The sequence below is a fragment of the Schistocerca cancellata genome, chromosome 10 (assembly GCF_023864275.1).
Source record: "Schistocerca cancellata isolate TAMUIC-IGC-003103 chromosome 10, iqSchCanc2.1, whole genome shotgun sequence".
Classification (NCBI taxonomy): Eukaryota; Metazoa; Arthropoda; class Insecta; order Orthoptera; family Acrididae; genus Schistocerca; species Schistocerca cancellata.
Genome location: NC_064635.1, coordinates 100,776,555 through 100,790,794, shown reverse-complemented (window position 1 = coordinate 100,790,794; position 14,240 = coordinate 100,776,555). Strand labels below are relative to the sequence as shown.

General features: G+C 41.9%; 1 protein-coding gene across 1 annotated transcript in view; it reads right to left on the bottom strand.

Moving 5' to 3' along the window:
* Positions 1-3,015: 3,015 nt before the first annotated feature.
* The window catches only part of LOC126106574 (MD-2-related lipid-recognition protein-like), a 90,787-nt gene continuing 79,562 nt past the window's right edge, over positions 3,016-14,240 (bottom strand). The window contains exon 4 of the mRNA XM_049912917.1: positions 3,016-3,323. Within this exon, the coding sequence (XP_049768874.1) occupies positions 3,216-3,323 (108 nt within the window). The 3' untranslated portion in view covers positions 3,016-3,215. The remainder of the gene's footprint in view (positions 3,324-14,240) is intronic.

The following is a 14,240-nucleotide window of genomic DNA, read 5'->3' as shown; positions in this document are numbered from 1 at the left end:
ATAAGATTCGTAATTTGTATAAGTCTATTGAGAAATACTGTTATTTTGTTGCATGTGAGACTAGTATGTGTGAAAAACACAGAGTGGTTAATGAATAGACATTTCTAGGTGATTTATAAACTTTTATGGACATAACAAACCACTCAGGCTGTGTCATTGTTATTGACTTAAGTGTTAACATGTTATATGTGTTTCAAGTCCAAGCTCGTAATTATAGTGTCAATTATTCTAAATTTGTGTTTGCTTTAGTTACTGGACAACCTTAATCATTTACTTTCTATGTGCCAAGTTTTATTTTTTTCACAGATCCAACCGTGTCCGACCTGTCATTGTGTGGACAGAACAGTCGAGCCGACGTTAACATACTACTTTCATTCTCTCCCCCCCCCCCTTGTAATATTTTTCAAACTCTGTTGCAAACTGGCCCTTAGGTACATTTTCAGTGCGATGACGTCCGGGAATTTCTTAGCAAACTTCACTCTCAAATCGCTCATCGCTTGCACAAAGCCTCACTGTTCCACAATGGTCCGCGGCACTTTCTAAACGGGAAAGGGAGCCACGCAAGTATATGTTGCTTCCCCTTCTCAACCTAATGCTTAATAATAATATTTCCTTACATCAGAACTCAAATACTGAAATTATTGTGGACCCACACAACACTCGAAGATTACTCCTGTTACCATAATATTCAGGCTGTGGTAGCCGAATCCTGGCTCTCGGTCTCAGCTGAAAAGTAAGATCTTGAAAGTAATTTTGCTCTCCGCTGCGGGTCACTGCTGTGAAAAAATGTTTGTTAAATGTTAAAGCGGGCGATCTCTGCGCTTCCGCTATGATTTCGCTTTATAGGTCGACGCGTAATTGCGTTCGCTGAAGCAGCGGCCGCGAAAAACGTCTTAAGAAATATTAATTCAATGCAAGGAACACGACAGACGGCTCACTGTACATCGAAATAACTCACATATGAACTTTAATGTAACTTTCGTGGTACAATATGTCTGCTTCCTATTACTAGAAACAAGCGAAGAGAGTAAGAGAAGAACAATCTAGGAGTGTTCTTCTCCCTTATTAATTGCATAGAAGTTATTACATTTAAGGAGTTTACTACTTGATACTAAGATTAAATTTAATATTTACTATAAAACAGGAAAAATTTACGCCGCCTATGCGGTTGGTGAAAGGGTAGCATTCACCTCACACTGGATGAGAACCGTACGTCATAGTGACGTAACGCTACGTCATCGTGACGTAAATAACCTAAATCGACTACATGAGTACGTCTATCGATCTTCGCAGTTGTACACAGATGTTGCACCGATAACGTGAAAGCTAAATGTAAATAGGTGTGTACAAACGAAGTGACAGTTGTTGTGTGGTATGCTCATCCCAGTTGAATTACTTATTAAGCTGTAATACCAACAATTATGGATGTTATTGCGTGTTTCTGGAATGTAATGAATGTCTGAACGAAGGAACCATAACAATAACGAAAGTCAAAAATAGGGTCTAGTCATTTTTTAAGAAAATCCGATTAATTGTGCATAAATATTGTGGATAGAAACGTGAAATAGAAAGAAATTAAAGTGTTTCGTACTTTTATAAAAGCCAATAAATTGTACATAATTCTTCTTGGCAGCAACGTTAAAATGAGAAATTAATGTGGTTCCAGAGATCATTCCGAATGTTGCTGGAATTTGAATTTTACCCTATGTCGTAGATCAACTCAGACACTTCTGCTCCTCAGAAATAAATTTTTGCTGATGATTATAATGTGACTGACCTGTTTATAACACACATCATTTTTCTTTGTACGTTGTATGCTGTGAAAAAACAATGACATGCAAGTCACATTTAACATCACTTTAAGCAACTGAAAGCAGTGAGTGCTGTTGCCATTTTCAGCTACTTTTTGTGTGACTCTTAGGCAGTATGGAAATAGCTATAGTAATCATGCCAAATACCACCAAAATTCATACCACGTCTACTGAGAGAATAAACAAACACAGTATTCCACCATCGCATATGAAACATCACTTAGTGCTGCTAAAAACAGAGGGCTGTTGAGGTTATTTTGTCAAGTAGGTCATCCATTGTGACAGTGTTCAACATCGTCTGTCAACTACTACGAAACTTATTTTTTATAACTGATACTGTTTAAATATTAAAATGTAAGTAATAATTATAGAGGAAATATTGTTTTTTTTTCACAGTATACAGCGTATAAAGAAAAATAATGACGTGTGTTATAAATAGTGCAGTACATTATAATCATCAGCAATAATTTATTTCTGAAGAGCAAAGTTTTCTGATTTGATCTACAACATGAAGGCAAAATTTTAATTCCAGCAACATTCGGAATTACTTGCGCTAGAGGGCAGTTACGGCACCTTCTCGCGCACGCGTTGTGGGCCTTCTTCGACCTATATAGGGGCCGCCGCTTGCGCTGAGAAGTCAGTTCCGGCGAGATCGTGTGCCAGCACTCTCACCTGAAGATGGCGGCCAGTTGGACCGTGGAAATATTGTGTCAAGATGCGGCTGCACACCCGAGAAGAATATTATCAATTATTACGCCGGGAAAGCCTTCGTAATCACATTCGGAGTTATCTTTGGAACCACATTAATTTCTCGGTTTAACGTTTCTGCCCAGAAGAATTATGTGTAATCGATTGGCTTTTATAAAAATACGAAACACCTTAACTTCTCCCTGTTTAACGTTTCTAGCCACATGATTTATGCACAATTAATCGGATTTTTTAAAAAAATTAGCTACTCGTTTTTTTTTACTTTCGTTATTATTATGTTTCCTTCGTTCAGGTATATTTACGTCACGATGACGTAACGTTACGTCACTATCACGCAGGGTTCTCCTCACCTAGCGTGAGATGAATGCTACCCTCGGTGAAACACATAAGGTTCGTGTACATTTTTTTTTTTTTTTTAGGTCTTTACGACACAACTGTCGCTGGGACGGCACACGCCAAACTGAGATACAAAGTTAGAAAGAAATCCAAAAAGTAATAAAAGTAACACAGCCCAAGCTGTTAAAGCCTAAAGGCATAGTTTATTTCCAAATTCCCATTTTATTTTTTACAATAAGAAATTTACACAGCTGCTGGGGTAACGGCACTGTAAGACTGTAACTGAATGTCTGCTCTCTGGCAGACAGACTCGAGGCAGAGGAGCACGTGCTGAAGGCCCTTGCGTCTGACAGGCGCCTTCTAGCTTCTGGAGCTGGCGCCGCCGATTTTGATGGTGATCAGGAAGCAGCACTCGAACTTCCGCTCCTCACCCTTGTTCCACAGCTTCCACATCACGTCGTATTCTCTCTGCAATACAGGAAAATACAATTTTAATAATACTCGATAAATAATAACAAAGGAAAAATGGAGCAAGTATGAGAATTACAGTGATATGTCATTGCTAGCCAAACTCGCAGTGCTTCGTAATTGCTAAATATGTTTGGCAACTGGATGTACATCCAAATCTCCTTTTCCCGCCTTTCTCTGCCGATTCACTCCCACCTCGCTCTTCGACCTTCTTCTCCTCTCCTCCACCTCTCTCTTTCCACCTCCTCTTTCTGCTTTTCTCTGGCCATTTCCTCCCAAGCCCCTCCCTCTGTCCATCTACTCTTTCCTCCTCTCTCTGAGGCTCGTACACAGAAGCGCCAAAGAAACTGGTATAGGCACGCGGTTTTCAAATACAAAGATATGAAAACAGGCAGAATACGGCGATGCGGTCGGCAACGCCTGTATAAGACAAGTGTCTGGCGCAGTTGTTAGATGACAGGTTATCAAGATTTAAATGAGTCTGAACGTAGTGTTATTGTCTGCACACGAGCGATGGGAAACAGCATCTCCGAGGTAGCGATGAAGTGGGGATTTTCCCGTATGACCATTTCACGAGTGTACTGTGAGTATCAGGAAACCGGTAAAACATCAAATCTCCGACACCGCTCCGGTCGGAAAAAGATATTGCAAGAATAGGACCAACGATGACTGAAGAGAATCGTTCAACGTGACAGAAGTGTAACCCTTCCGCAAATTGCTGCAGATTTCAATGTTGGGCCATCAGCATGTGTCAGTGTGCGAACCATTCAACGAAACATCATCGATATGGGCTTTCGGAGCCGAAGGCCCACTCGTATACCCTTGATGACTGCACGACGCAAAGCTTTACGCCTCGCCTGGGTCCGTCAATACCGACATTGGACAGTTGATGCTGGAAACATGTTGCCTGGTCGGACGAGTCTCGTTTCAAATTGTATCGAACGGATGGACGTGCACGGGTACGGAGACAGCCTGATGAATCCATGGACCTTGCATGTCAGCAGGGGACTGTTCGAGCTGGTGGAGGCTGTGTAATGGTGTGGGGCGTGTGCAGTTGGAATGATATGGGACCCTGAGATACGTCTAGATAGGACTCTGACAGGCGACATATACATGTACATCCTTTCTGATCACCTGCATCCATTCATGTCCATTCTGCATTACAACGAACTTGGGAAATTCCAGCAGGACAATGCGACACCCCACACGTCCAGAATTGCTACAAACTGGCTCCAGGAACACTCTTCTGGGTTTAAACACTTCCGCTGGCGACCAGACTCGCCAGACATGAACATAATTGAGCATATCTGGGATGCCTTGCAACGTACTGTTCAGAAGAGACCTCCAACTCTCATACCTTTACGGATTTATGGACAGCTCTGCAGGATTGAAGGTGTCAGTTCACTGCAACACTATTTCAGACATTTGTCGAGTCCATGCCACGTCGTGTTGCGGCACTTCTGCGTGCTCACGGAGGCCCTACACGATATTAGGCAGGTGCACCAGTTTCATTTGCTCTTCAGTGTATACTGCAATTGCAAATTCAGATTCTGTAGACATAGTCTAATCATAAGCCTACAAGCCATGAATACAGCTTTCCTCTTTCCTCTCAAATCCGATTCTGTGGAAGAAAAAAAACCAGCACATCATTGTATAATCTTTGTTTAAAAATATGTACAATGAGAAGGAAAATATGTGAGAGAAACATTTTGTCTAATGGTTTAAATGCTCTACTATCCTAGATAAAACTGGCTGGAAAGAAAACAAAACCAATCGTTTTTAGAATAGTGCATAGCACAGCATTTTTTCTTGCAGTCGGTTTTAACACAAAAACCTCACTTTGTCTGTTAAAAAATTATACAGCCAATGTCCATCTGAATGTTTAGCAGAGTAACATGTGAACGCCTGAAGTAAATCGGCCAGGAAGTTTTCGAGACTTTTGGTAACAACACTCCTGCTTTATACATACATCAAAAGACGTTTTGCATCACCAAGGTTACCAGAACGCTTGAAGACAGACGTTGACTGTGGGTATTGTATCACAGACTCAGTCCCTTTCACTGTTCAGAGATGTCACTAAACCGGCCAAAGATGTAAACAACCATGCATGAGCAGCGCCTATTACACGGAGCCGATCAGTTCCAGCCATTCCACCAGGAGAGAGGTACACGGCTCGTGTTGTCTGTAGTTCAACCATGCCTAGACGGTCAATACCGCGGTCTGATCGCGTCCGCATTGTTTCTTTGCGCCAGGAGGGGCACTCAACAAGTGAAGTGTCCAGGCGTCTCGGACTGAACCACAGCGATGTTGTTCGGACATGGAGGAGATACAGATAGACAGGAACTGTCGATGACATGACTCGCTCTGGCCGCCCAAGAGCTACTACTGTAGTGAGCGACCGCTACCTACGGATTATGGCTCGGAGGAACCCTGACAGCAACGCACCATGTTGAATAATGCTTCTCGTGCAGCCACAGGTGTAGTGTTACGACTCAAACTGTGGGCAATAGGCTGCATGATGTGCAACTTCAATACCGACGTCCATGGCGAGGTCCATCTTCGCCACCAGGACACCACGCAGAGCGGTACAGATGGGCCTAAAAGATGCCGAATGGACCGCTCAGAATTGGCATCACGTTCTCTTCATCGATGAGTGTCGCGTATGCCTTCAATTGGACAATCGTCGGAGACGTGTTTGGAGGCAACCCGCTAGAACTGAACTACTTAGACACACCGTCCAGTGAGTGCAGCAAGCTAGAGGTTCCCTGCTGTGTTGGGGTGGCGTTATGCGGGGCCGACGTACGCCGCTGGTGGTCATGGAAGGCGCCGTAACGGCTACACGATACGTGAATGCCAACCTTCGACCGATAGTGCAACCATATCGGCAGCATATTGGCGAGGCATTCGTCTTCATGGATGATAATTCACACCTCGTTGTGCACATCTTGTGAACGAGATCATTCAGGATAACGACATCGCTCGACTCGAGTGGCCCGAATGTTCTCCAGATATGGACAGTACCAAACATGACTGTGATAGATTGAAGAGGGATGTTTATGGACGACGTGACCCACCAACCACTCTGAGGGATCTACGCCGAATCGCCGTTGAGGGTTGATGAACGTTTGGATAGTATGCCACGACGAATACAGGCATGCATCAATGCAAGACGACGTGCTGCTGGGTATTAGAGGTACTGGTGTGTACAGCAATCACCTCTGAAGGTCTCGCTGTATGGTGGTACAACATGCAAAGTCTGGCTTTCATGAGCAGTGAAAAGGGCGGTAATGATGTTTGTGTTGATCTCTATTCCAATTTTCTGTATAGGTTCCGGAACTCTCGGAACCGAGGTGATGCAATTTTTTTTATTTGTGTATATTAAAGGCTTTTTTAAAAAAATGTGGGGCATTACTTACTGAACGACGCTCGTAAAAACTTGTCTGTATAGAGAGTTCGACACCGATTCACATTAGGGGCGCTCTAGCGCCTGAGGCGAGGAAATCCCATTTTACACTTTCGAAGTGGTTGTGACTGCCCTCAGGCGTTAGAGCAGCATCGAAGTGCCAAATATTTAAATGAACGTTTAAGTCTATGTACAGGTACATTCCTTAAGTGCGCTACAAAGACGCACGGGTGGCACTCAGGGTGTTGCCGAACTGGGGAGTGGGGTGGATGTTAGAGATACCATTTGGCCTTTTATTCAGGCATGTGTCAATTCTGCGCCACCCACTTCTCCACATGACCACGCCACAGGAGGGCTGAAAAAGCACGAACACCCTCTGCTGCTTCGTATCACGTGGATTCGAACGTTCCATAGTCGTTCCACCCTGTATACCAGAGCGAAATTGCGGTCGTGGTGCGTTACCAAAGGTCAGATCACCTTCGATGTGGCTGCAGCCCCACTCTGTCCTTACAGAAGGGTTGGAACGTCTTAAATATTGTTAAGAACGTCCTCATGTTGCTCATCGCACAGCTAACTGTCGTTTGCGAGCACAAAATGTGCGGGAATCAAAGCCCCAAAGGGATGCGGTGGTTTCAGTGTCGATTATGAAATGTTTTCCTTTGCCACCGATAAGGAAACAGCGTAATTTCAAAGTTGGTGTCATTGTTATATCTCCAACGCAGAAGCGTTAAAAGGAGGGGTGTAATGTCGGTAGTGCGCGGGATTAGCCGAGCGGTCTAAAGGCGCTGCAATCATAGTCTGTGCGGCTGGTCCCGGCGGAAGTTCAGTCCTCCCTCGGGCATGGGTGTGTGTGTTTGTCCTTAGGATAATTTAGGTTAAGTAGTGTGTAAGCTTAGGGACTGATGACCTTAGCAGTTAAGTCCCATAAGATTTCACACACATTTGAACATTTTTTTTGTAATGTCGGTAAAAGGGGTGTGACGGCCTTCCCATCGTGTAACACGCCCATGGTGACGTTCGGCACAACTGTGGTGACATGTAGTGCCAATGTGACTTCATTAATCCACCTTACAGGTCACATGACCTTTTGAGCTGTGGCCTTTTTTCGCATGTCGACACCCTGCTGTTTGAAGCGTTGCAGAGCCCAGGGATGCGTCGCAGGGTTCCACGTTCCTATATTCCCTCCGACGATCTCTGTGTTGCCGTCTGTCAGGAGGTGGTGTCCCTCGGGCCTTGTTTGGAAAGACACCATCGGAAGCTGATGAATGAAAAAGGTGTGTACATTAAATTTATGTTGACTTTTGAATATAGAAATTGTTAAAAATACTTGTAATAATTTATTGCTAGCTTGCCCAGTATTTCATTCCATATTTTTAGCCGTTTTCAGCATATTTAGAATTTTTCATGAGCAGAGCTGTGCAGCGATCGCGGGAGCTGCTGCCTCGGCAAATTCAAATTAAATAGAATGAAAGCAGTTTTCCCGCAAGTAAGCGGGCAGGTAACGGTACATTAAAATTATTTCTTTCAGATTCCCGGAGACCTCAGAGGTGAATAGTGGATTTTATTATGTCATTTTCAGGTGGAATGGGCAACTGATATTACGATATCAGTGACGTAAATAATTTACATAAATCAGAGGAATAAAGTTTTACTTGTGTGATATCAAATATGCTGTGATGAAACCTATTCTGGCTAATAATACAAAAACCAATTTTCATTTGTAGTTTCATGCTCTCGTGTTAGTCGTGGCAATAAATAGTGTTCATAAATTAAAAAATCCACTTCACCTTTTACGTTTAGCGAACATAGCATACTGTAACTTCTGTACGTATAATAAAAGCAATTTTCAGTGCATTTCAGAGATGAAAGTAGCGAAGGACATGTCTAATTTCATAATTAGTTACAGCAATGATACCGTGTTTCGTTTCTAAAAAGCCAGACCAGGGTTACATAAAAATAGTTTGCATAGTAAAGATCATACGTGCACAGCAGGAAATCTTTTAGTGTTGTGCGAATCCCCACGAAATAGATCAAGGTGTACAAAGTTAAAATATTTCCAACTGTAGAAACTGATAGTGAGAATCGTTTTTTATCTATTGTGTTCGCAACAATAAGCAATATACAGTTAATTAAAATATTATGCCAAATAAACTGCATATAAAGTCAAAAGCGCGGTGGGGATTACGCGACACTCTGTCTTCGTGTTCTATGGCTTTGACGTGGGCGTGTATGACCCCAGTTGTTTTTTGCGCCCTAAAGCAAAATTAAAAAAAAGTCTTTGCGCTGTTACACAGAAAGGTTGTAGGCATCCTTGAAACAAATTTCAACTTTATATATCGCCATGGGATATAGTTACGCGGTTTAGAAAAAGTGGTCCTTTAATTATGTTGCGCGGTGTATCTGGCAGGGCATCAGCCCCGGAAGTTGACCCGCTGACTCTGCAGCTGAACTGCAGTTCATTGTGTGGTCCCTAAATTCCCAGTGACCGCAAAAAATGATGTACGCTCTAATTACGAGCACGTGACAGTCGCTACAATATAGTGCAGCAATGGCGGCGCCTACTGTAGACACGACCGGAGCTGCGGTGCCCTTTCGCTGCTTTAACGCCTGCTGCTTAGGCAACAATTATCACTCTGCGGTACCGCGTGCAGTCTGTGTCCTGTGTATAGTGCAACCGGTAAACGCGTTTTTCGTTCATTAGCCGATTAGATAAGGTGCATCGAAAGCCTTCCAGAAACCATAGAACAAGGGATAACGTTGGCTCCGTTGTCTACTCTTCCTTCTGGATCTCACTGGCGAAGAGAGCGACCTGAATCTCACAGTATCACTGTTTGTGGAGTCCACGTCATTCCTACAAAGGAGAATTTTTTCCCTCCCGCACACCTGGGTCAATTCTAGTGTTCGATTCCACTCGTCGGCTTTGAGCGATGACGTCTTACTTAACGCATAGACGCTACATAGAGACAATCTTTGAAAGCAACTATCATATTCGTGAACAAACGAATGTAGCATACGATAAAATTACAAACACAGTTCACGTGATCAGTTACTTAGCCACAAATTATACCGACAAGAATTAAAGGTAACGGACATAAATAAGAACACAAAAAGAGAAGTTCACATGTCTGAAATAATTATTATCGTAGTTTATGCGAGTAATAAAAGCACAGAGAATCTTTAAATCCAGTACAGTATAGCGCATGGTGAAGTCATAACATTATGAATCAGCGTTAAAATTTAATACTAATTGTTAATTCTAACGGGACGAGTATACAAGCAACGAAAATTGACAAAAAGTAGGGTCTAACAAATACTGGAATCGGTAACTGGAACTGACTTATAAATGTTAATTCTTGTTACCGATTCCAATCATTCTACTGTTCGTTATTTATATCGTTTTAACAAGTGTGTGCACTTAAGTGTTACAGGATTTCTACATATGGTATTACCATCCTCATTACTATGAAAAAGAGAAAAATTTGGAAGCTGTACCTGCAATATTTATTAGTTTTTCGTAGTAGTTCTGAGATCAATAAGAAATGCAGAAATCCTACAAAAACATAGTCCACATATTTACTGCAAAAATGTCCAAATTTATGAACTATCGAAAAGCTGGAAACGGTAACTGTAAGGCTGACCTACTATATAGGTCACTTCAAGTTATCGATTCCAGCCATTCGATGATTCATTAATTAGATCGTTTTTTTCAGTACGTGTTGCATTAAATGAAGGTTAATATGATTTCTGTATTTGTAATTGCTCTATGAACTACTGGAAGAAAGTTACTAACATTGGAATCGGTAACTATAATTGACCTACACTGAAGGCCAGTTCTAGTTACCGATTCCAGTTTTTGTTATACACCCCAGCACTTTTAGAGGGTAATTACAAATGTAGAAATGGTATTATGTTTCAGTGCATACAACTGCAATAATAATTTAGATATGAATCATGGAGCGGTTGGAATCTGTAACTGGAATTTACCTACGTAAGTTAATTCTAGTTATTGATGCCAATATTCCTTATTTTTTGTGGATATTCGTTTGTCATCTACTGACTTTTCTTTTAGAGTTTACTGTGTCGGTTTCTACACAGTTTATGCTACTGTTTCGTATTTGTTGTCATTCATTTAATATTCCAGTTTTTCTGATACATTTCAGTTTCTCCCCGCCAAAACCACCATTTTCCTGCGCTTCTCCCGTTAGATTCAATAATTAATATAAAATTAGCGCTATTTTATAATAGTATGACTTCAGCATGTGTTTTACTGTAATACAATTTAAGGGTTATCTATGCTTTTCTAGTCGCATAAATGACGAAAATACTTCTTACCAGACATGAAAATTAGTTTTTAAATCTTGTTCTTAACTTTTTTCGTTATTTTCAATTCGTTTCGACATAATTTATTATTAAGTAAATAACCGCGTGAATATTATTGTAATTTTGTTGTATGCTAGATTCGTTTGTTTACGTGTATGATCCGTTGGTTTTGTAAATTGCCTATACGTAGCGTCTTTGCCTTAGGAATGACGTCATTGCTCAAAGCCGATGAGTAGAATCGGACGCTAGAATTTATCCCACTTGGCTGACTACTTAACCACAAAAGTAATATTCCGGTGGCGTGTCATTGCAAACTAACAAACCTCGACCAAACTCGGACCATACATGGGAAGAACTACTACAGTATAGTACAGAAGATAACTGAAAGAAATACACAAAGTTACGAAAACAACGACACTTTTATTGTAATACAATAATTACGTTGAGGTCCTCTGGACATTAAAAAGGCGGGGCGTAGTGCCACAATAACGTTGACGGTCATCGTACCATGTTCAGCGGTCTGGAGAGCAGTAAGTTCATTCTACATCATGTCTTCCCACATCATATCACCTGGATAACCAAAACGATTGTGTTATAGTGCTATATCTCCCACAGACAGTAGAGAGATTTAATAAGAAAGGAAAACTCTTCTCAATAAAAATAAAACAGCTTCTCAGACAATAACAGGCATTTGCCTGGAACACACAGTGGATAAACGTATTGGGACGTGAACACTAGGCCACGGATAAAATCAGACATTTTTTTATCGCTGGGATGTGAGGAGTCGCGGTGCGAAGCCCGAGTGCGCGAATTTCGCTTTACGCTGTATATAATTTCGCGAGAGCTGGTAAAGAGTTCTTGTGGTAGGAAGTTCCATTCATCCACCAGCTCGGTTCACAACTGCTCAATGGTCGATGGTGCATGTGAACGTGCTGCTATACGTCTCCCCAACGCATCCGACACGTCCTCGATGCAGTTTAAGTCGGGGGAACGGGCAGGGCAGTCTGCCGGATATTCTCTCGTTCCAGAGCTTCCCAACCTGCGCTGTTTCACTGTCACCCATAAAAATGAGGTCGGAGCCGAATGCAACCCCGAACACACCGCATGCGAAATGGTTGTAGTGCCACAATAACGTTGACGGTCATCGTACCATGTTCAGCGGTCTGGAGAGCAGTAAGTTCATTCTACATCATGTCTTCCCACATCATATCACCTGGATAACCAAAACTATTGTGTTATAGTGCTATATCTCCCACTGAGAGATGCTTGATAAGCAATAGTAAGACACAGTTAAATAAAAACAAGGGCTTATTACGCTGACAGTAGAGAGATTTAATAACAAAGGAAAACTCTTCTCAATAAAAATAAAACAGCTTCTCAGACAGTAACAGGCATTTGCCTGGAACACACAGTGGATAAACGTTGTTGGGACGTGAACACTAGGCCACTGATAAAATCTATCGACGGAGGTTAAGCGTTCGAAGTAGTGGACCGACAGGTACGTCTCGGGATATTGCTGGAAAGTCGTAGGTCCCAGTGTGGTGCTTTCTGACCGGGCTCTGATTGATGGGCTGCTAACAGCCAGCATGAAATGGCTCAGAGCTTCAGTGCAGCTAAATGCCGACGGGGTGGCTTGCACCGCCTTGTATAGCCGAGGCACGGAGGAATTCGTGCCGATCTAGTCTTGCACACGTGACGCGGTGGAGGAATAGGTCCCTGGGACGGAGGAACTCTGGTGCGCTTGTCCTGTCCTGTTGACAAACCATCGATATCCCGCTTTATCGACATGTTTTCAGAAAGATATCGATATACATAGTACTTTTCCTTGATATATCGATACCATAATGATAATTTGAGGGCCGAAATTTTTTAATATTCTATTTTTTTCACAGTTTTCGATAAATATTTGAAATTATTCTTTTGAAATTGTATTACAACAAAATTTTGCCGTCTGCTGTGGCCCAGCGGTTCTAGGAGCTTCAATTTGGAACCGCGCGACCGCTACGGTCGTAGGTTCGACTCCTGCCTCGGGCATGGATGTGTGTGATTTCCTTAGGTTGGTTAGGTTTACGTAGTTCTACGTTCTAGGGGACTGATGACCTCAGATGTTAAGTCCCATAGTGCTCAGAGCCATTAGAACCATTTTGAACATAATTTTACGTTCACTGTCTGAAGGAGTCCCACTATTTTTTGAGCTTTCATTACATTCAGTCTTTCTCTTTGACTGTGTGAAGAAAGTATAGGTAGCACAAAGAAGAAGTCAGATCTCACTGATTGGGGGGGGGGGGGGGCGGGGCCGTGTGAATGGAATAACAAGATTTCCGATGTGAAGAAATAGCACACCAGTTGCTTTGAAAACAGTTTTTAAAGCAACTGGTGTGCTATTTCTTCACATCGGCATTCTTCAAAAACAGATGTTGAAAATAATGTATAAAATTATAAGTGACAAGACTGATCTTTACGGTGGGCGTAGGTGTGTGAGTGGAAATGCTGACGTAATTGGCGCTCGTAACGTTTAAAGTCAACACGCTGCTAGGTCGCTGGTGTCTACAGAACTGGAAAAACAGGGAAGTCGACATTAAGTTTTCCAGACAAATGCGATGTGCGACGAAATCGAACGACAGACCCATCGGACAACTTTTATTGTGCCACTAAAATGCAGTTACCATTGTTAGCAAAGTGGTTTTCAACAAACGTGAATATACATCGTTTTCGTTTCAATTCTTGCTCTAAGGGGGGTAGACAGGCTGCCAGCTTCTTGATGTACAGAATATATAATAATTAATCAATACTTACAAATACAGAACTAAACTCGGTAATATATTTAAAATGTGCATCCGATATTTATGTAGCCAGGTACGTCAATATTCTTTCCGTAATATGTTGATACCTTCTCACGATATATCGAGACCCGATAATGATATCGTTTTAAATATCGACATGTCGGATTCCCGATAACCTTTAGAAATACAGGGTATTTGTAAATAAATATTCGGGTTTTAACGCTTTATAATATTTATTACATTAAACTTACAGTTACAAATGATATGTCCGATGAAAGAGCAACTCAAATAGTTTTACCAAGAACCTTATAAATGTTCAATGTGAGTACCATTTGTCACATGGCACACATCAAGTCTACAGCAGAGTTCTTCCCAAACGTTGATAAGTAATTGTAGCAACAGCTGCTTCAA